Below are 23,718 nucleotides of genomic sequence, written 5' to 3' on the forward strand. Positions count from 1 at the left end.
CAAATGCCCCAAAAGCAATCCTTTCATTTATTCACTCAACAAAGAAATGTGCTTCCCCGCTGTGGGCAGGCCTTGGTGTTCCAGCAGCTGAGAACCTTTAACCAAGAGTTGCACACACTGGTGATGCTGCCAAAGCTCTGCCTTCCTCCTCCCCCGCAGCACCAGCATCACCTCCCACCCTCTTGCAGTGCAGACGGGAGGAGGGGAGGGCCATGGCATCCAGAATGTTCCGAGGGCTGGAATCCTGGCATGTTGGGAAATCTGTCTTGGGCTGCCCAGAGAGGAGCTGATGGCCATGTGCTACATTGTGAAGGAGGAGGGTGACATGCATATTCAAGCACATCAGTGGATAGATAGGAAGACTGGAAGCAACAGACGCGAAGACCAGCTTCTCTACTGAGAAGACCAGCAGATGTCCTGCCCATTTAGGATACAGTAGATCAGGCTCCCAAGCCTAGCTTGTCATCCAGATCATCACTACAGCCTTAAAAAGTACATGCTCCTGGGCCCCTCCACCTGGAAACCAGGATTCAGTAAGTTTAGTGGGACTTGCACACGTACATTTTTAAAGGCTTCCCAGACAACTGCAATCTTCAGTAAGGCTTGGGAGCCAATAGATTAGATGATACTCTAACTCTTCGTCTAGCCCTGGGAGTCCTGCTGAGAAAAGAGCTCTGGAGAGACCGCTCTGTTTGTTCATCGTGACAACAGTTATCCTGGGATTATTAACCACGATTCTTGATTTTGCTGTGGGTGGATTATCCAGATCGTGCATGGTAAATTTGGAAACTCTGAAAATATGTCTTCCACAAGTTGATTGATTATAGGGCTGACCTCCATCCAGAATTTAGTTAGTACCTACTCCCCAAAGGGAAACAGAGTTAGAAAAGCAAATGTGACTCCAGGAAGGAAGGAAGAAACACACACACACACACGCACACATGCAGTGCATCTGCAGAGCAGACTTAAATGACTTGGGTATTATTCTATGTTGTGAATGACCCACCCCACCGCTTCTCTCAGGAGTTGAATATGATACTTTATGGAGTCCAGCAGCCCTACCAGGAGAGGCCCCTCTCTTTTGCCCGGAAATCTATGAAGTGTTATGGTGTTATGATACAGGACAGAGGATATGCACTTGGCCAAGGTCAGGAGCATGAGTGCAGGTTTCTGGGAGCCCCAGGTGCACCTCTGCTCGGCTCCTGGCTGTGACTGAGCTAACATCCTTCCCGGTAACGCAGTCCCCTATCTCTCAGGTCCCCTGGGAGAATCGTCCCCATGCAGGTTCTCCGTTTGGTTGGACAGTTAGTGCAGGCAGACTTGCCCCTGCCCTGCTGTTCATCTGATCAAAATCTCAGAACCACAATTGTGAATCAGGTCTTTAGAAGCTACCCCTGCAGCAGTCATGGGGCCAGGATGTGAAGCAGCCGTTTGTGTGGGAGCTGGAATGAACACTCCCTTCACTTGACCCCCCAAAGAAGCTGAGGCCTCAATTGGTGGGAAATACCTAAAATAGGCTGAGTAATACGAAAGAATATACACTTTTTCAGAAGTAGGAGTCCTGGCGAAACCAACCTCACAAACTTGCCCACTGCCACCTGCAGTGGTGAGTTCTGGAAGACACCCCCACCCAGCCCCACAACCTCTTATTCTATTAAGTTGGTCAGAAAGTTCATTTGGATTTTTCCCTGAGATGTGGTGGGGAAATCTGAACAAACTTTTTGGCCAACCCAAGAGTACAGCCTGGAAATACCAAAAAGTGACCATCTCCATGCTCTCCCCTGGCCCACACTACCTGGGTCTCTCAGGGGTCTGCTCACGGAAAGACTCAGATTTCTTCATCTAATCCAGCAAGACGTGGTAGTATCCACCATGTGCCATGCCTGATCTGAGGGTGGGGTTGCTGGAGGAGGTGCCCCAGTGGCCCCAGACCCCTGGTGCTCCCTGGGCTTCTATCCCAAGTGATGGGCTGGGAGTCATCCACTGGCGGAGCAGGCTTAGCACCGCCCACCCCTCACATGGACCCAGAGGAGTTTACCTGGGGGAGTTGGCCACAGTCAGTGACTGATGGATGGGTCAATTATTTAAATGGAGGTGGTTGAAGGAGCCAAGGACCCGAGGCCAAGCTCACCTTCTGGGAGACTTTGACGACAGCTCCTTTGAAGCTCGGTTTCCCCATCTGTAGAGCCAGTACACCTGCCTCCTGTGACTGTCATGAAAAATAAATGCCATGACTAGTGGAACTAAATGGCCTTTGAAAATGCGTGGCATCCAGAAGGTTAAGGTCAAATGCAGTATCACTAAGGCCAGGCATTCCAGCCGCCTCGCCTCACCTCCAGGCCATCAGAGAGACCATGTGGCGGAGAGCCTGAAACTTTCCGGGGGTTGGGGCTGGGATCAGGCAGTGCCCTTTGCCATCCCACGTGTGGTCCTGTGTCAGGAGGGGGGAGGTGAGGAGGCCGACCACAGGAGCCATCATTAGAACAAGAGTCGTGCAGCCGGCACTGCCGAGATGCACATAATTAGAAATTAGAAAAAGGTCAGATCGCGTCATTATCAGCTCAATCAGCTGCCGAGTGCCACAGCCAGTTAATTTGGCATCTGTATTTTTTACAACCCCGCACACGTAGCCCAGCGGACTGTAACTCTTTATCCGGACAGATATACTGCGCAGCGGAGCAGGGACATAAAATGAGACCCCAAGCAAATGAGCTGAGATAATTGAGAGATTTATTTTTTATATATATGTGTGTCAGGGCGGCTTTCCTTTGCCCTTGAATGTTGACTTTCACAGATGGGCTTGTCACGAGGATACTGGGATCCCCCCAAACTGTCCCACCCTGGATCCTGGAGCGGGGCTCAGATCCTGCCTGCTCCCCAGCCCCACCAGGCATCCCATCCCCCAGGACACGGGTCCTCCCCGCTCCTGCTGGTCCCTCTCCTCCCATCCAAGCAAATCGCTGTGTCCACCTCCCTGGCTCCTGCGATCTCCTGACAGGTTCCCATGGGAACCATGGCTGACAAAGCCCTCCCAGAGATGTTCAGAGACCAGAGAGGTTCCCAGAGTGTAGGTTTCTAAGTGAACCTTCCTTCTCAGTTAGCCAGCGGCCGGAATATAAACTTAGAATCATAAAACACTGGGGGAAACCCCAAGCATGGAGAGCAGCGTGTCCATTTTACAGATGGGGACACTGGAGTCCGGAGAAGGGCGGTGACTTGTCAGCGCCCAGGTCTGCTGACTCCTTCCACCCCATCACCAACCTCTCTGCTTCCCCAGGGGCAGCAAAGCCCTCATTTATAAATGACCATCTTACAAAAAACAACCCTGATGTGAAAGGTGAAGAGGAGTGCAAGTCTGAATAATAAAAACATATGACATTAATTATAAAAAATAAAAAAATAAGCATCTCTCCCCCTGGTACACACACTCCCTGATTCTCTCCACCTCCCCATTTCAGTACCATGGGGGTGGCTTTCCCCTGGTCAGCTCCCCCAGGGACAGTCCCCACCCCCTGCTCCGGCTCCAACTCCCACACACATACCCCAGTGCTCACCAGCCCTCTGTCACCTGGCCCATCGATCCCCTATTTGGGCCCAGCAGCCTCTGACTGGCAGTTGGTACAGTTTGTAAAATTTGCAAGTTCCCCAAACCCCTTTGAAAGGCAAAAGCTTTTTGTTTTATAAAATCTGATTTACGGGCCCCCAGTGCAGGGCCGAGGTTTTATATATTATGCAAGATTTCAAACTGAGGCTGTAAAACGTACGGTTTCAGTTTCATGCATGGAATTTTTTTATGTGTAAATTTTTTAACATTTATGGGGCACGTTTTAATGAGACTCTGGTGGGGCTCACGGGACAGATTAGAGCTGCCTGATCGCAAAGCCAGCTCCAACATGGGGCCCCCCAGGCCCCTGGGCCCTCTCTGAAGGGGGTGGGGTGCAGAGGCCAGAGGTTGTGAATATGGAGACACGTGAAGGAGGCAGGCTGGAGCCATGGGTCCACAGGGACCCCAGGCAGCACCCGTTCAGAGAGTCATTCCCTCCTGCCTTCTGTCCAGACCCTCTTCACCTCGACAGGAGTAGAAAATCCCACAAGACCCCAGAACAGAGAAAGGAAATAATAATCAAAGCCAGTAATAAATAACATTTATAGCATACTTACTGGGTTCCAGGTGCTGTCGTCCTAAACACTACACCTGTATTATCTTATTTAATCCTCTTTTCAGACCCACAAGGCACAGATTATTACTATCCCTATTTTAAGATGAGAGGGCTTAAAGATGAGAGAAGCCTAGCGGCTCAGATGGTAAAGAATCTGCCTGCAACACAGGAGAACCAAGTTCAATCCCTGGGTCAGAAAGATGCCCTGGAGAAGGGAATGGCTACCCACTTCAGTATTCTTGCCTGGAGAATTCCATGGACAGGGGAGCCTGGTGGGCTGCAGTCTACGGAGTCACAAAGAGTTGGGCAGGACTGAGCGACTTTCACTAAGATGAGGATCTTGCGACATGAGGTGAAATCATAGCTCAAGACCACGCAGCTCAAACGTGAGTCAAACACAGGCATGGAGCCCTGGCCCACACTCAGCAATTACGCGGCCCTAGGCGCCGTCTTTTCTTAGTACTTCCTCTGCACTCATCTTTAGTTCTTTTCTGGCCAAATCTCCTTCCATCCTCAGTATGATGTTGAGGGAGTTGCTGTTATGATCCCATTTTACAGATGAGAACAAGGAAGTACAGAGATCATGTGAATCCTGCAGGGCATCCCAGAAGGTGGAGGGCCCCAGACTCAGCCTCCAAAATCCACTATTTCCTAGCACCCAGCTCTGCTATTTAATTCTCGAGATAGCCCTGGGAGGGGTTATCATTATACCCATTTTACAGAAGGGAGAATCCAAGACTGAGAACCCTGTAGTCACTAAGTTACAGAGCTGGGATTTGTCTAGCTCCTGAAGCCCACCTCTTTTCCCTGAACCACAAGGCCTCTCCAGAGTCTGAGGAGGAGGCGGGGGAAGTGCCACATTGTGACTTAAAAGTATTTAACTTGTCCTGCGTGGCAGCCTCTCTAAGTGCTCGTCCTCTTCCTCAGTCATCTGGCAGTCTCTAGCCCCTGGTCTTCACCTTTCTTCCATGTTCCAGGCCTTGTTCCAGGGACCCCACCCTTCCAACTGCTCAGGCCAGGCTGGGCTGGCCTGGAAAAATTCCCAATTAGATTTTAGCTTTGGCTGCCCTATGCTATGCTAAGTCACTTCAGTCGTGTCCAACTCTATGTGACCCCATAGACGGTAGCCTACCAGGCTCGCCCATCCCTGGGATTCTCCAGGCAAGAACACTGGAGTGGGTTGCCATTTCCTTCTCCAATGCATGAAGGTGAAAAGTGAAAGTGAAGCCGCTCAGTCGTGCCCGACTCTTAGCGACCCCATGGACTGCAGCCTACCAGGCTCCTCCATCCATGGGATTTTCCAGGCAAGAGTACTGGAGTGGGGTGCCATTGCCTTCTCCGGCTGCCTTAGTGACACACAGGAAGCACTTCAGAGCACTTGAAGGAATGCATGTTTACTGATTCATCTGTACGTGAAGCAGACTATTCCAGCTTCCCAAAATGCAGAAGAAGGAGAGGGAAAAAGGAGTCTACCCTCCAGGGCAGAGCTACTCCCTAATTGCTGCCTGGAATTTCGCAGGTTACCTAACCCCTGGGTCTTGATTTCCTGTTCTCCAGGAGAATGATAACCGTGCCTGTGGGTCCCCAGGTTTATGCGACTCAAATGAAGTAATGGAGAGAGAAGCGTTTTGCATATTGTAAAATGCTATGTATATAAATGCTTTGAAAGGCAAGGATTTATTATTATCAAATGAAGAGGTCGCAATCTTACAAGAGAGGCCACTTTTCAGAAAAGTGCTTGATGGAGGAGGGAGGGGCACGTTGATGTAAATAATCGACATACAACACAGTTGCTGTGTGCCCAGGACACACGTGTACATGGTTTCATTCAACCATGTGAAGCTGTTCACAACAGCTCTTTGGTGTATTATTGATCAGCTTACATGTTACAGATGAAGTTAAAGGTCTGGTTCCAAATACTCAGACAGAAAATAATAGATTTAGGACATCACACCAAGGGACTTTCCGGAGAAAGAGAGGCTCGTCCCATCCTGTGGGCTTTCCTGAGACTTGTGAGGCCATGCGGGCTTCTCAGGTGGCCCTTGGGGTAAAGAATCCACCTGCTAATGCAGGAAGCCTTAAGTGATGCAGGTTCAGACCTAAGTGATCCCTGGTTCAGGAAGATCCCTTGGAGGAGGAAATGGCAACCCACTCTAGTATTCTTGCCTGGAGAATCCCATGGACAGAGGAGCCTGGCGGGCTACAGTCCACGGGGTCACAAAGAGTCAGACCCGACTGAGCACACACACGCATGTGGGGCCCGTGTGCTATGATATGAGACTAAAATGTAAGAGTGCAGCTTGTTTTGCCTTAGTGAAGGATGCTACTTAGAAAAAGAGGGCTGCTTTTTTAATTAGTATTTTGAAAGAGAAGGGTGGGGAGAGAAGCTAAAAGATGAAGCCAAACTGGGAGAAAAGGAATTAAGGATACATTCATCACAGTTGTTGATGATATTAAATTAAATGGAACTGTTCATTGCACTAGAAGATTTGGAATAACCTTTTACATGACATCGATCACTTAGGGAAATAGTTTAATACACCAGAGTTTTATTCTGATTTAGAGGCAAAAACCCAAAATTGCATTAGAAATAAGCTAGAGGATGATTCACGAAACATAAATATAGAAGAAAAAACTGGGGATGATTATTTTTCCACTCTCTGAAAATGGAATAGCAATAGAAAAGCCAACAGGATATTAGAAATCATTAAAAGAGGTTGCAAAAATGTATATGCCTTTGGTTCCCTGTGGTTTATAAAGCACTTTCACATTATTATCTCTTTTAGCCCTAATCAAATCCTGTGAGTCAGGGATGAGGAAGACTGAGGCTAAGGGAAGTCGTGGAATTAGCCCAGTGTCACTCAATCTGTAAACAGTAGGCCTGGGCTCAAATCTGGGCTGACGGTAAATCCCACAGGCTTTGTGCTATGCCAGGCAGCTGCCCCATATTAATGGCATTGCCCACTTTTTTCTCTAATACTGAATAGATCCTACATATTCATTGCCTTGGAATACCATTGTGATTTACTCTATGTTCTTAAATCTTTAAACCAAGTCTGTTATCTCATAAAAAAGTAATCCTTCACCTGTGCTTCATTAAACCAAAAGGTAGGTCCACTTTCGGCCACTGTGCATCAGATCTGATTTAAACACATTGCACGTGTATTTCATCTGAGCAAAGCTATTCTGTGTAGATTTTATTTTGTTCTATTTAATTGTATTTTCTGATTCTTTTTACATAAGAAGTATTTATCGACTACAGGTATGTGTACTTTCCTGTGTGTGTGTGTATGTGTGTGTATTCACAGAAAGATTTTAAAGTGAGTAAATGTTGATTGAAAAGGAAAAAGTCCAGTTAAGGAAAGCTCGGAGAAAGAGGAAAGAAGAAATGAAAGGATGGAAGGAAGAAGGAACAGAGGGAGGAGAAAAAGAAGAAAGGTTTAAGGAATTAGGATTATTTTGGCTGGAGAAGACAAAGCTGACTGGCATCTTATTCGAGTGAGAGGTCTTGTACAGCGTTTGGCATTTAATGAGACTTACTATTTGTCGAAATAATAATGTTAAATTAAGGGAGGTTGTAGGGACTTCCCTGCTGATCCAGCAGCTAAGACTCCACCCTCCCGATGCAGGGGACCTGGGTTTGATCCCTGGTCAGGGAACCAGATCCCACATAGTGCAACTAAGACCTGGCTCAGACAAATACGCAAATATTTTTTAAAATTGAGAGAGATTGTACTGATAGAGGCGCTAGATATCTAGTTCTTGGTGCCTATCGAAAGCTGTTGTTCAGTCACTCAGTTGTGTCCAACTCTTTGCGACCCTATGGACAGCAGCACACCAGGCCTCCCTGTCTTTCACCATCTCCCAGAGCTTGCTCAAACTCTTGTCCATTGAGCCGGTGATGCCATCCCACCATCTCATCTTCTGTCATCCCCTTCTCCTGCTTTCAATCTTTCCCAGCATCAGAGTCTTTTCTAATGAGTCAGCTCTTTGTATCAGGTGGCCAAAGTATTGGAGCTTCAGCTTCAGCATCGTTCCTTCCAATGAATATTCAGAACTGATTTTCTTTAGGATTGACTGGTTTGATCTTGTAGTCCAAGGGACTCTAAAGAGTCTTCTCCAGCACTACAGTTCAAAAGCATTAATTCTTCTGTGCTCAGCTTATTTTATAGTCCAACTCTCACATTCATACATGACTACTGGAGAAACCGTGGCTTTGACTAGATGGACCTTTGTTGGCAAAGTAATGTCTCTGCTTTTTAATATGCTGCCTAAGTTGGTCATAGCTTTTCTTCTAAGGAGCAAGTGCCTTTTAATTTCATGGCTGCAGTTACCATCTGCAGTGATTTTAGAGCCCAAGAAAATGAAATCTGTCACTGTTTCCATTGTTTCCCCATCTATTTGCCGTGAAGTGATAGGATCAGATGCTATAATCTTCGTTTTTTGAATGTTGAATTTTAAGCCAGCTTTTTCACTCTCCTCTTTCACTTTCATCAAGAGGCTCTTTAGTACCTCTTCATGTTCTGCAATAAGGGTGATGTCATCTGTATATCTGAAGTTATTGATATTTCTCCTGACAATCTTGATTCCAGCTTGTGCTTCATCCAGTCCGGCATTTTGCATGATGTACACTGCATATAAGCTAAATATGCAGGGTGTCAATATACAGCCTTGACATACTCCTTTCCCAATTTGGAACCAGTCTGTTGTTCCATGTTCAGTTCTAACTGTTGCTTCTTGACCTGCATACAGGTCAGGTAAGGTGGTAGGTAAGGTAAGATGGTCTGGTATTCCCATCTCTTGAAGAATTTTCCACAGTTTGTTGTGATCTACACAGTTAAAGGCTTTAACACAGTCATTGAAGCAGAAGTAGATGTTTTTCTGGAACTCTCTTGCTTTTTCTATGATCCAACAGATGTTGGCAATTTGATCTCTGGTTCCTCTGCCTTTTCTAAATCCAGCTTGAAAGTTCTGGTTCACATACTGATGAAGCCATGCTTGGAGAATTCTGAGCATTATTTTGCCCACTTATGAAATGAGTGCAATTGTGCAGTAGTTTGAACATTCTTTGGGATTGCCCATCTTTAGGATTGGAATGAAAATGGACCTTTTCCAGTCCTGTGGCCACTGCTGAGTTTTCCAAATTTGCTGGCATATTGAGTGCAGCATTTTCACAGCATCATCTTTTAGGATTTGAAATATTCAGCTGAAATTCCATCACCTCCACTAGCTTTGTTCGTAGTGATGCTTTCCAAGGCCCACTTAACTTCACACTCCAAGATGTCTGGCTCTAGGTGAGTGATCACACCATCATTGTTATTTGGTTATTAAGTTCTTTTTTGTATAGCTCTTCTGTGTATTCTTGCCACCTCATCTTAATATCTTCTGCTTCTGTTAGGTCCATACCGTTTCTGTCTTTTATTGTGCCCATCTTTGCATGAAATGTTCCCCTGGTATCTCTAATTTTCTTGAAGAGATCTCTAGTCTTTCCCATTCTATTGTTTTCCTCTTATTTCTTTACATTGATTACTGAGGAAAATATATATTTGTCAGTTTCTGCCTCTGAGTGATACTTCATCTAATTCTCCAAGAACCTTTAATTAGCCAAGCACAATCCCTGTCCCTATAAAGAAAGTTGATCACCGAAGAATTGGTGCTTTTGAAAAGACCCTTGAGAGTCCCTTGGACTGAAACGATATCCAACCAGTCCATCCTAAAGGAAATCAGTCCTGAATATTCACTGGAAGGACCGATGCTGAAGCTGAAATTCCAATACTTTGGCCACCTGATGCGAAGAAGTGACTCATTAGAAAAGACCCTGATGCTGGGAAAGATTGAAGGCGGGAGGAGAAGGAACGACCGAGGATGAGATAGTTGGATGGCATCGCCGACTCAATGGACATGAGTTTGAGTAAACTCAGGGAGTTGGTGATGGACAGGGAGGCCTGGCGTGCTGCAATCCATAGGGCTGCAGAGTCGGACACGACTGAGCAACTGAACTGAACTGAATCCCTACCTATTAGACAATCCAGATGAGAGTCTGGGGGCTCCTCTATCACTCTCCACTTGAAATGCTGATGAGGCTCAGGGAGGGTGTGGCCAACACACCTGGACAATAGGATTCTCTGGGAGCGATGCCCTTACAAGACTTCCTGGGCATCAAGATGTTGGCCAAAAGCTAGGAGCGTGGGATTAACGTAAGACGCCTCTACATGGCTTATGTCAGCATCAATCGTCTTGGAAGGCAACCACCTTTTCTTTTTACTTTTTATTTTGATGTAACTGTAGATTCACATGCAGCTGTAAGAATTAGTATAGCGAAGACCTGATTCCCTTTCTGCATGGCTAGAGGACAGTTTCACAGCCAGGAAATGACAATGGTATGACCACCAAACTTATTCAGGTTTCACTAGTGTTACGCATCATCATAGCGGTATGCGTGTGTGTTTAGTTTGTGCCACTTTGTCACGTGTGTATTCATGGAGATACTACGACTGTCAAGATACAGAGCAGTCCCTCCCTGCCTCCCCCACCGTACCCCCTAGCCACCACTGACCTGTTCTCTATCTCTACAATTTAGTCATTTAAAGAATGTTCTCTATATAAAAACAGAAGAAAAGAATGTTGTATAAATGGCATTATGTATGTAGCCTTCTGAGACTGGCTTTTTTTCTCAGCATTATTCCGTTTAAATCCATCCAAGTAGTTGAGTATATCAGTGGTTTGTTTTTGTTGCTAAGTATGATTTCATGATACAGATGTACCATAGTTTCTTTATCCATTCACCTGTTGAGGTGTATTTTGGTTGTTCCCAGCTTGGGGTTATTAAAAATAAGATTTCTTTGAATATACACGTTTTGAGGTGAACACATGTTTTTGTGTCTCTGGGATAAATGCCCAAGAATGCAACTGCTGAGCTGGATGGTATATATTCAGTTTTGTAATCAACTATTCTGCTGTTTTCCAGAGTGGCTGGACCATTTTTTATATCCGCCAGTTACACATGAGTGATCCAGTTTCTAATTCCTTGCCAACATTTAGTGTTATCTCTATTTTTAATGTTAACCACTCTGATAGGTGTGTGGTGACACCTTACTGTGGTTGTAAGTTGCATTTCCTTGATGATGCATGCATGTGTGCTAAGTCACTTCAGTTGTATCTAACTCTTTGTGACCCCATGGACTGTAGCCCACCAGGCTTCTCTGTCTGTGGAATTCTCCACACAAGAGTACTGGAGTGGGTTGCCATGCCCTCCTCCAGGGGATCTTCCCAACTCAGGGGTAGAACCTGGGTCTCCTGCTTTGCAGGAAGATTCTTTACCATTTGAGCCGCCAGAGAAGACCCTTCCCTGGTAATTCTGAACATCTTTTCATGCGGCTATTTGCCATCTATGTATCCTCCTCAGTGAAATGTCTGATGTTGTCTTTTGCCCATGTTCTAATTGGATTGCTTGTTATTTTACTGGTTAGTTTTGAGAGTACTTTATATATTCTAGATATAAGTCCTTTGCCAGATGCGTGTTTTTCAGATATTTTCTCCTGTTCTGTAGTTTGTCTTTTCATCTTCTTCACAGGGTCTTTTGAAGAGCAAACATTTTACACTTTGATAAGTTTCAATTCATCAAGTTTCCCTTTTCTGGGTCATGTTTTTGGTGTCAAATCTAAGACTTCTTTGCCTAGCCCTCTGTCCTGATTATTTTCTCTTGTGTTTCTTTTTTTTCTTTCTTAAAAATTTTACAGTTTTATGCCTTATGTTTTGGTCTTTGAGTTAATTTTTGTGTAAGATGTGAAAATCCACTGTTTTGCTTGTAGATGGCCAATTGCTCCAACATCTTTATTTGAAAAGTGATTTGGCCATATCTACCATGAACCAAAAGAATGTCCATAGATTTTTTTTCCCGATCACTTTTGGGACCTTGTCCTAAGGAAATAATGAAGAAGGATTAATAAGCTGTAAAGTTGGAAAATACTCACTTAACATTTTTTATAAAGTTGAAAAATTGGAATTAACCTAAATGCCCAACAATAAGGAATTGGCTAAGTAAGGCACACACATGGAATGATATGTTATTGCTGTTAGTCGCTAAGTCGTGTCTGATTCTTTGCGATCCCATGGACTGAAGCCCACCAGGCTCCTCTGTCCACAGAATTCTCCAGGCAAGAATATTGGAGGGGGTTGCCATTCCCTTATCCAGAGGATCTTCCTGACCCAGGGATTGAACCCAGGTCTCCTGCATTGCAGGCAGATTCTTTGCCGTCTGAGTCACGGGGAAGCCCCATGGAATTTTTTTTTTTTTTCATTATTTTATTATATTATTATCTTTATTATTGCATGGAATGGTATGCAATAATTTAAAATATATTTACTCAATAACTTTTACCCATTCGAGAACTATATACTCAGTATCCACATGTGTTAATAACCACAATAACAGGATGAGCAAATTAGATGCCACGTCTCCCTTCTAGAAGCCCACAGGCTAGAAGCGAGAATAGAGAAAACAATGCTGCCACTTAGAAAAACACATCTGGTAAACTAAGGGGAGAAACAGGAAACAAAATTGCGTGTGCCAAGTGACTGAAACTGTGTTGACATATGTGCATGTGAACCCCTCCCCCAGAAAACCCATTATCTTCTAGGGTGATTGGGTCAAGGGCAGCCTTTTTCATCCTCTGTTTTCCTTACTTCCCATAGTGCTTTCTTTTTATAATAATAGCAACAATAAAAAGAAAAGGTTCAATTGAGAAATAGCCTCTTGCCTTGAAAGGTTAGGAAGGTCCATTTGAAGAGGCGGCAGGCTCACGTACAACCACCCGAAGGGTATGGAAAAAGCCAGCGCAGACAGTTGAGTATCCCAGCGCCCAGCTCAGTCACGCTGGATGACGCGGTCAGTCAACAAGCGTTGATGGGGTGTCTGCACGGTGACTGGCGTCACATGAGGCCCTCAGACCACACGTCTAAGAATAGCCGGTCCCTGGCCTCTTGGGGCTCTTACCAGAAGCTCTGATCCCTGTCTTCCTCATGCCGGTTCAGGGCCACACCCTTCGAATCTTGTGCCTTCCCTAAGACGCTCCTTTCTGCAATCCTGCACAGCTGTCAGGAAGGGCATCATTGCGTCCAGCTGTCAGGTAGTAAGGTACAGAACTTACGCACCTGACCAAGGCCACACAGACAGGCAGGCCCAGAGCTGGAAACCTGGCCTTCCATCTCTAAGGCTGTTCTCAGAATAGCACATCTGCCCTCATTACAGCTATGATAACAGGAGGCTCAAAAAAGTAAACAGGGGCTTTCCTGGTGGTCCAGTGGATAAGACTCTGCCTGCCAATGCAGGGCATATGGGTTCAATTCCGAGCCTAGGAAGATTCCAGGTGCCTCGGGGCAACTAAGCCCATACACCACAGCTACTGAAGCCCAAGTGCCTAGAGCCTGCGCTCTGCAACAAGAGAAGCCACTGCAATGAGAAGCCCGGGCACCGCAACTAGAGAGTAGCCCCCTCTCGCCGCAGCTAGAGAAACCTGCGTGCAGCAACAAAGACCCAGGGTAGCTGTGTATAGATTTTTTTTTTAAGTAAAAAAAAAAAAATCTGTGCATTTAAAAATACAAGCTAACAATCTGCATGTACCCACAGAGAGAATTTAAATCCTCCATCGCCAGAGCAGGGCTTCTCTCTGCTGGTGTGCTTGGGGTTCAAGGGTCAAGACAGTGAGGGGACTGGAATCCGGACACACCTGAGCTCACCTATCTTTCCTCTCCACAGATGGTGAAGGCGATCCAGGTGCTGAGGATCCACCTGCTGGAGCTGGAGAAAGTCAATGAACTCTGCAAGGACTTTTGTAACCGGTACATCACCTGCCTCAAAACCAAGATGCACAGTGATAATCTGCTCAGGAACGACCTCGGGGGACCCTACTCCCCCAACCAGCCCTCCATAAACCTTCACTCACAGGTAACACAGAGCACTGGGTCCTCACTCCTAGCCAGGCTCCAAAGCCAGGTATCAGAAGGTCCCGTGGTTTAGGGAAATGGTTTAGAGTCACTGGATCCTTTCATCATGAGATGCATCCTCTGGTCCATTCCTCCTGCTATTTTCAGGCAGCCAGACCCTCGAAAGCCCAGTGCTCACCACGCCAGGGCATCAATATTCCCTAGAAAATGACTAAATCTGAGAGGGACAATGTTCAAAGCGACTCCTGGCTTCCGGGTCCAAGAAATTGCAGGAAATAAGCACAAAAGTTAAGGAGATGGAGAGTTTTGCTGGAGGATGAGGCAGGACAGAGCTGGGAATGGAATCAGACATGCCAGCACCACCCCTCGGATTCTCCAGGGGCTTTGGTTTAATGAGTTCTTGTGTTCTGGGCAGGAGGGTTTGGGGGAAGTGGTCCTCTCCTGAATTCCACTCAATAGAAGAATACAGAAGCTTCCCAAGGGGCAGCTTTTCCCCGATCATTCTCTAGTTGCTCACCCCACCCTGGCACATCTGTCTCCTTGTGGTTCAAGGCCACTGTATAAGTCACCTAAAGTCACCCCCTCCTCTCAAGATTCACCTGCCACCTTCATCCTGGGAACCGGGAGCTGTGGAAACAGTAACTCTGTGCTCTAGGAGAGAATGGGTTCTCTCCAGGGCAGAATATTCCCCCCAAACCTATGAACTATAAAAGCTTCCTGGCAATACCTTTCCAACTCACTGGTGTCTATATAAGCCCTAGGCTCATCCCCTTCTTCTCCCACTGAGCTCTGAGTCCAGGACAGGCACATGGAGATCCCACAGGAGGTTTGCAGTAGCCTTCTACCCATGAGACAATCAGGCTTGGGGATACAGTTGAACTTTCTAAGAATGCTTGATGAAATGTGCTGGAAAGAGTGCCAAAGAAAGGTGATGCCATTTTTAACCTGTAAATTTTAAGGACCAACACATATCATCTATTTCTCTAGGTTGGCAGAGGCAGGGGAAGGGACAGGGTGACCTCTAGAAGGCCAGCCACTCCTTGTACATGTTGACCACAAAAGTCACATCGAACCCACCCCCAGGGGATCTCTGGGGGACTCAATAGTGAGTACTGCAGGAGACACGAGGCAGGAAGTTTATTTCCTCTTCCCTTTGCTTGAAATCACCAAATCACTTTATTACAGATCTAAACTCCGCCGCCCAGGCTTCTGCTTGCTAATATTCTCTTGAAATAGACTCATTCCTTCAGAGTCTTATTGTACTTTCCCTTATGATCAAAATTAGCAAGAAACTTGCATAAAAGAGGACAATAATTGCTCAACGAGCATCTCGTTTGTAATTTATTAGTTTCTATTATTGTGGGTTACCATGGCGACGCTGCGCAGCCCCGGTGACGGGAGAGATGCAAGATAGGAGCCGAGGAGGCTGTGAGGCCTCACCAAATGGAGATGCACATTTTTATCAGTAATTTTCATGAAAATAATAAGTGAGGAGTTAATGAGATGGAAAGCCATCCTGTGGCTATTGTGAATTTGTTTTAAGTGTTGATCTAATTAGAATGCATCGGTCAGGAAAAGTAATGAGGATTTAGTGCCTCACAGAGATGTGAGGATCATATCAGAAAATTAGCACAAGTCTTTGGAAATAATCAGGTCCTTGGAGAGGCACCAGGTTTCCCCTTCTGGGCCCTCCAACCCCAACTCGAGCTCTGGCATTGAGGGTGTACCAGGGTAGAGGGGAAAGAAAGGAGGGCCAGGGGGCTTAGTAGCCTCAGGGGCCTCCAAAATGTTGGAGTCCCGGGGCCAACAGGTTCGTCCTGCAGGAAGCAGGGTCACTGGGAGACACTAGTAGAGAAGGATAACGTGGGTGCTGGGTGAACCAGGCATGGGCGATACTGTCTGCAGAAGTCAGTCTTCCTGGGGGATCCCAGCATCCAATGCCTCTGAGTTTAGAGAGAAGAGGAAGGAACTCTGATCTCTATCACTGCAAGCATCACATCGGTGCCTGACAGTGGAGCTGGCCCTGGGGTGACCGCTGCAGAAAGGCCTCTGATCCGCTTAGAAAGGGGAGCTCAGACAATCTGACAAAAACAAAGACACTGAAAAAGAGAGAAGACACTTGGCGAGGTGGTCCTGTTCGCCGCTTCTTAGACCGCCCCTTTCGTTTCCTGTCTCTGCCCCCAGCTCCTCGGTTCAGGCTTCAGTGGGTGAATAAGGTAATTACACACGAGCTACTGTCAAAGCTTCCTATTCTGCTCTTCTGTGGCTACCTCGAGGCCCTCCTACGCACACACACACACACACGCTTTCACACCCGCACACCTCTTAGGCTTCTGCGGCTGGCTTTATCATCTAAAGCACTGTTCAAGCCCTTCTCCTGCTCAAAAACTTCATCACCAGCTCCCCCAGGGTTTTCACATCCTTTCACGTAACATTCAAGGCCCTCCTAGGTCACTGTTTTTCCATGCCCGTGTGTTTGGGTGATGTCCCCACACCTCTGCAGGACCGAACCCAGCTTCTTCGCCAAGGGCAGTAAGAAGGCTGCCCTCCCCATAGAGGCCTCCTGGACGCCCCACCTCAAAGCTGGACTTTCCTTTCTCTCAGCTAACTCCTGGGCATGGCGGGCCATTTATGTGGTAAATATCACATGTGACTTTGCATCATCATCACTTGTGTAAGCCTTATTTTCCTCTCCTGGATAACAAACATTTTTTGAGCAAAGACGGGATTTCATGTATTATTATATCTATACCCGACAGTAACCACACAGAGTCTGGTGCATGGTAGTTAACCAATAATTTTCTGTTGGAGGACGTAATATGATGAGAAAGATGGAGAGAGAAAAATCAGAGGCAAGAAGAAGGCTGAGGAGGGAAGGAAAAATAGGGAGAAAGAGGGAAAGAAAGGCAAATATCAAGGGTATGCTTTGCTTTTCTGTCTTATATTCTTTTTTCAAACTTTTAATTTTTATATTGGCATTTAGTTGATTAGCAATGTTGTGATAGCTTCAGGTGAACAGCGAAGGGACTCAGCCATACATATACATGTATCCATTCTTCCCCAAACTCCCATCCAAGGCTGCCACATAACATTAAGCAGAGTTCCCTATGCTATACAGTAGGTCTCAAGGGTCATGTTTGAGAGGGAGGTGCAGAGAGGATGAAGAACTGGAGGAAAAGAGCAACAAAGACAAAGAGACGCAGACAAGGAAGAGGAAAGTGAGTCTGGAGACAGACAGAGGCAGAAAGAGATGGAAAGAGAGATGGTGACAACAGTGGGGGGAGGGGCCGGGGCGGGGTCGGCGCAGTGTCCTGGGGTGTGCAGAGGAGAAGGTGGGCAGGATGCTTTGTGTGTGTCGCCCCATCCTCATTCCCAGGCTCCCATCTCTTCCTTGCCAGGAAGGAGAGCCCCATGGGGCTGAGAGACTCAGTGCAGGAGGCAGGCCTGGGGTCTGAGCATGGAAATCAGCACCAGAAAGGAGAGAGGAGGAGCATGTGTGTGTGTGTGTGTGTGAGTGTGTGTGTGTGTGTGTGTGTGTATCTGCATACACATTCGTCATGGTTCGACCTTAATCCCCCCCAGCCTGAAATAGCCGCAGTGCGCGCCAGCCTGGCCTGGGGAGGGGTGTCTCCCCTCCGGAACATGATCCACGGGATCAACATTCCGGACGCCCGCCAGCTTTGTTGCAAAGTGCTGGCTCATGCTTTTGCCTGTGTGCTGATCATCCAGTCTTGTGTTGCAAAGTGGGAGATATTTTTTTTTTACTCACATTGGTCCCCCTCTCTCGGATGCCATACCGTGTCCTCATCTGGCACAATGGGGTCTGGGCATACTCCCCACGTGGCCTTCCATTTCGATGCGTGAGCTTTCTCTATAGGGGGTAGAATGGGAGTGCCGAGTGGAGGAGACTGCTTCGTCCAAGCAGGAGAGCTAAACTGGGGTTTCCAAGGGCTTGGACCACAGCCTGGTCTTCCCCCTCCCCAGGAAGCCATCCTGCCCTGCCTGTGTCTAATGACATCCTAGCTTCTTACTCAGCAGAGCCCAGGCTTCCTGTGTGGGCAGATCCTTAGCAAGGAACCTCTTCCTTGATTCCAGGGGCTTCCTTGGTGGTTCAGACTGTAAAAGAATCTGCCTGCAATGAGGGACACCTGGGTTCGATCCCTGGGTTGAGACGATCCCCTGGAGGAGGGCATGGCAACCCACTCCAGTGGCTCTTGCCTGGAAAATCCCATGGACAGAGGAGTCTGGCGGGCTACAGTTCATGGGGTCTCAAAGAGTCAGACACAACTGAGCAACTAACACTTTCACTTTCCTTGATTCCACTGAAGAGACCCTCACGCCAAGCTTGCATTTAACCTTAAACCGTCTTTCGCCTTGGAGATTAAACCCCAGCTCTCTTCCAGGGCAGATCAGGCTGAGCCACAGTTCTCACTCAGTTGCCAAGCACTGGAGGGACGCTTACTGTATGCACTGCACTAGGTCCTGAGAGAACACTGTGAATTTTCCAGGATGAGCACTCAACCTCAGTGGGAGGGAGCCACCTGAAGATCTAGATAAGTTCTGTGAGCATACAGTGCTCAGGGGCAAGAGGACCCTGAGGAAGGACAGGAAAGCAGCCGCTGGAAGGGGTCTGGATTGAGCGAAGCATGTACGTGGCCTGAGGTTGCCCAGTCACCTCTCAGCATCCTTCTACCTCCGGCTGGGATAGACCAGGCCCCACCTGTATACCCTCATGGCCAGGGTCTGTTCCGGCCCAGAGACAGACTGAGCCAACCTCAGGAGGGATCAGATAGGTGTGCAGGAGAATTTCCAAAGCTAATGTGATTGGAGAAGCTGTAGCTTCACTGGCTTTGGGAGGACCTCCTGAGGGAGGGAGCATTTCAGGCAGGCTTGGGCCAGTAGGGGCTTGGGGTAGTTAGGCTTGGGGTTTCCCTGGTGGCTCAGATGGTAAAGAATCTGCCTGCAGTGCAGGAGACCCCAGGTTCAATTCCTGGGTCAGGAAAATCCCCTGGAGAAGGGAATGGCAACCCACTCCAGTATTCTTGCCTGGAAAATCCATGGACAGAGGAGCCTGGTGGGCTATAGTGCATGGAGTTGCAAAGAGTCGGACACGACTAAGTGACTAAAGCTTTCATTTTCACTTTTTCTTTTCACTCAGGTGAGTGGAGGGCGGTTAGTAGACAATCTAGGAGCTCTTGGTGTGAGTGTTCCCAGTGTAAAGAGAAGTCTGGAGAAGGGGAGGAACAGAGAGAACAGTCCCTGGAGCAAAGAGGCCAGGGTTTAGGGGGAAACTCACGCCTCAAGCATCTGTTCAGGGATCTACCGAGCCTGCTCAGTTCCAAGGGCATAAAAACCACTGCCACACAATCTCTAACTGCAAATGGAGTATCTTGCAGCCAGATTTGTGGGGGCTATGCCTTGAGTCTGATCATCGTAACTGCCAAAGACTTCCGTTCTTCAGTGAGAATGTGGGCAATGGGTTAAGGCTGGAAGACGCATTGGAGATAAATGAACTAAGTTGCTACCTCTTGAGCTGCTCAAGGGAGAACTGGCAGAGGAAAGGGAGAAAACGTCCACGTTTATGGAGCTCCCTGGTCTCAGACACTGTGTGTACTGGGTGTTTGACACACATTCTCTCACTCATCACAACCAGCCTGCAAAGTGCACATTCTTTTCTCCACTTTATACTCAAGGAAAGGGAAACTCAGGGCAGTTAAGGCTCAAGGCCCCATGCCTAATAAGCGACAGAGTCAGGGATGGAGTCCTCCAGAGTCCATTTTCATTTCCTAGGTCCTTTTACTTTTTCAGAGATGTGTAGGAAGGAGAACCAGGGTTCCTGGACCCCTAGTGGGGAGCCATGACCCTGTCTAGTTGTCAATCAGGGATGAGAGAGCAAGTGAGAAAGCAATTGCGGAGAAGAAAGAATTTGGGTTCGCTAATTGAAAGTAGGGAGGGGAGAGGCCACAGAGAGCAGAGTTTTGAGATACCAGGCTTCACCCACCAGATGTCACTCCGCAGGTGGGCTGCTCTCTAAAAATACAGGAAGGGCATTATCAGTGCACCCCCGCCTGGGGAAGGGGACTTGCCCATTGACCCACAGGGAGTCTGCATTTCCAGGATTAGCAGGAAGCCAAGGGGGTGGAGGGCCAACACCTCAGGCCAGCCCCTGGAAGTTCTGCGTCGTGGCCGAGCGTGGGAGTGGTGGTCCACTCTGCAGGGTCACTACTGAGATGGAAAGGGGACACCCCCAACCCAAGTGACAGGACACTGAGTTCCACTGCCTTCTTCCTCCATGGGTGTTAAGGCTGTCCCTCCTGGGTCCCTAGCCCCCCACCCCACGACCCCACCCACCCTCCAGCTCAGGGGCCAGGACCCGCTGAAGGCCGCCCTACCAGGCTCGGAAACCAGAGCGGCTCCCTCCTTCCAAGGGAGGGTTCCTTAAGAGCGGCAGCTGCTGCGTGTCCCTGCAGGCCAAGTGCCTTTCCCTTGAGATGTCAGCTCCCACCAGGAGAGGAAGAGGAACGGGGTTAGGTGGCTTGTTTACATGTGACTGGCTTCCTGGGTTCGGGAACCCGACTCTTCTTAGCCCGCTGGCTTTGCCAGAAATGGAGGGACACTGCCAAGAATGGGGTGCCTGGGGACAACGGTAACCTCCTCAGCAGGTCCAGACCTCAGCTCAGGCAGGCCGCCGACCTACCGAGCGTCTATCAGGCACCCAGTGCTGTGCTGGGTAGCTTGGGGGAATTTAAAGACCCCTGTTTCCCTAAAAGAAAAAAAGAAAAGAAAAACCCTGAAACCAAACAGGGGAAAAGACACATGTATAAGAAAGATGCCTTCTGCTGTGTGCCCAGTGTGCCAAGCCAACAGGAAGCGTTAAAAAGGAGTTGAGAGGATGGGCCAAGGGCATGCCCGAGTGGGTCAGGACAAGCTTCCCAGCAGAACCCAGGCTCTCAGAACTGGCTCCCCACCCCCAGCCCAGGCAAGATAGGCGCAAACCGGTCCTCCTAGGAGGCTGGGGAGGCTTTGGGAGAAACGTCTGGGCTGGTGGATCAGCAGAGACCCCTAGTGGCCTGGGGGTGGATGGCAGACATCTGGGGCCGCCCGCTCTGGCTGTCCCACCCCCCCCCCCGCCCCGCCCCCGCATACCCTCCACCCACTCACAATACATCTCAGGGAGTGGTGGTGTTTTTTTCTAAAATCCCCAACTGGAAGGGCCTTTGCGAGTTCATCCAATTCACTCCCCTGTTTCGCAGGCATCCTAATAAGATAAAATTCCAGCTATTGCAAAACAACTTAAAGGAAAACTCTAATCAGTTCTTTCCTTCACTCTTCATTTCTTCCTGCCATCACAATTTGTTCCAGGAATTTCTTCCTTGAGTGGAAATTAAGTCTTCCCAGGCAGCACAAGCCCTCCCCTTAATAACAGTGAAGGAAGACAGTCCAAGGAGCTGACATACCTCCCCCTGGGCTGACATCAGACCACAGTGTCAGAGTTCACAGTCAATGCCAGCTTATTTCCAACCCCAACCCCACCCTCTGCTTTTAAAAGTAATCATGGAGCCCTTCACTTTTTCGTAGTTCAAAAGGGCTTCCTTTTGAACAAGTCATCTTTTTTTGTTCCAGAAATGAAATGTGGAGTAGAACTCACCCAGTGACCACTGTGGGTCAGAAGGAATGACCGATGGCCCCAGGGCCCAAGGGCCTGGCAGCTGGCCCATGGGCGGTGTCGAGGAGTGCAAGTTCTCAGCTGTCGTAAGCTGCTCTCCTGCCTCTCTCTGCCCCACTCCCCGAGGGGCTTTCAGCCTGTGTCTCTGAGAAACAGCACACAAGGAGCAGGAGAGAGATGAGGCCTGTGGAGTCCAGCTCATTGGTTTCCATCTGACCTCTTGGTCATCTGGTCCCCGCCCTAAAGGATGTCCTTCCTGGGAAACTCTAAGCTTTCAGCTTTTTGGCCCATTTCCTACTAGAAAGTAAGAGACCCAGTGGAACAGCTCCAGCAGAGAAGCCAGGAAGAATGCCCATGATTCCTAGGCTTCTGGCAGTTTCCAGAGGCTTGGGGACACCCCTGCCATGCTCCTGAACACGGCAGAGAACTCCTGGGCTGGATAACTAGCTTTCAGCCCCTGGTTCCTGGGCAACTCAAGGGATGTGAGACCCCGGATATTGGGATGTCACTGAAAGTACCACATGTGCCCCTCACCTCTTTATGGGGCCAAGGAGCCTGGCAGGAAACAGCTCTGTTTGGGTCTAGATGGAGAAGCATCCACCTGGTTTGGAGTGTGATGAGCCCCAGGAGGAAGCTGTCAAGAAGATAATAACACTGTGTGCTTAGCCAACGTCTTCTCCCCAGGGGGCTCCTGCTGCTGCCATAGTAGCTCCTCCTTCAGAAAAGACCAGGAGGTGGTCCCCAGAGACCCAGTCCCTTTGTCTCCATAGAGACAAGGCTCTGGCAGGCTGGAGACTAAGGCAGGACCAGAAATAGCTGCGAAGTCAAGTCACGGGGCTCGTCTGGGACAGAGACTGCAGCTTCGAATTCTGTGGCTTGGCCTTGGACCAGGAACACCATTTGGGCAGGGAAGCTGGCACAGGGCACGTGGCACTGACCACCATGGCTAGGTGTGCAACTCTGGGTGAACCTCTGCTGTTGCTAAGTAAGGAACCCTCAAGGCTCTGCGACTTCTAGGACAGGTTTTAAACCCTGGCTGTGCCGTTCCCTAGTGGAGTGACCTCAGCCAGAGGAAGTGGGAAATGATTTACTAGGTGCCTAAATGTGCCAGACACCATGCTTACCTTGGAGCCTGGCTGACTGGCTCCAAAGCTCATCTCCCCACCGCAGCATCCGTGCCACACTTGGGACTGGAAGACCCGGATTCAAGAGCTATGTGACTCAAGAATGTCACTTCCATTCTCAGGACCTTGATTCCTCCTCAGGCGAACAGAATCGACGATATTTGGGAATTCTCTCCTCTGCTGACCCCATAGGTAGTGGTGAGGTTAAGATGAAATAGTGCAGTGAGAGAATGTTCTCTGATACTCGGTGTGTGTAATAAAAATGTGGTGTTCAGTCCCAGCTGATCTTTGGGACCATCTGAGAGGGGTTTTTTAAAAACACAGACTGCTAGGACTTCCCTTGTGGTCCAGCAGCTAAGACTGTGCTCCCAAGGCAGGGAGCCTCGGTTCAATCCCTGGTCGGGGAACTAGATCCCACGTGCCAACAACTAAAAAAAGAAAAGAAAAGAAAAGAAACACGAGATGGCCAATGGTCTCATTTAATGGCCCTGAGAATCTGTGTCTTTAAAAACACTCCAGTGCTCAGGCAGGTTTGTGAAACAGCTCATATTTACAAATGTCAGAGACTGCCAGCAAAAGGAGAAGGGGGCAGCAGAGGACGGGATGGTTAGATAGCATCACCTGCTTAATGGACATGATTCTGAGCAGACTCTGGGAGACAGTGGAAGACAGAGGAGCCTGCCAGGCTACACTCCATGGGGTCACAAAGAGTCGGACACAACTGAGCAACAACAACAACACCAACAAAGAGATGAATATCACTTCCCTAGACCCCAGAGATGCCAATATTTTGCTTCTTCTCTGTCCCAGCTAAGCTGTGGTC

The 23,718-nt window shown here is 48.2% G+C and overlaps 1 protein-coding gene across 5 annotated transcripts in view; it reads left to right on the plus strand.

The window, feature by feature from the left end:
- PKNOX2 (PBX/knotted 1 homeobox 2) overlaps positions 1-23,718 on the plus strand; it is a 298,217-nt gene that overhangs the window by 247,208 nt on the left and 27,291 nt on the right. For all 5 annotated transcript variants that reach the window (XM_005226807.5, XM_059883037.1, XM_059883036.1 and 2 more), the window contains one exon: positions 13,918-14,106. In XM_005226807.5, the coding sequence (XP_005226864.1) occupies positions 13,918-14,106 (189 nt within the window). The remainder of the gene's footprint in view (positions 1-13,917; positions 14,107-23,718) is intronic.

Source organism: Bos taurus, chromosome 29, assembly GCF_002263795.3.
Source record: "Bos taurus isolate L1 Dominette 01449 registration number 42190680 breed Hereford chromosome 29, ARS-UCD2.0, whole genome shotgun sequence".
Classification (NCBI taxonomy): Eukaryota; Metazoa; Chordata; class Mammalia; order Artiodactyla; family Bovidae; genus Bos; species Bos taurus.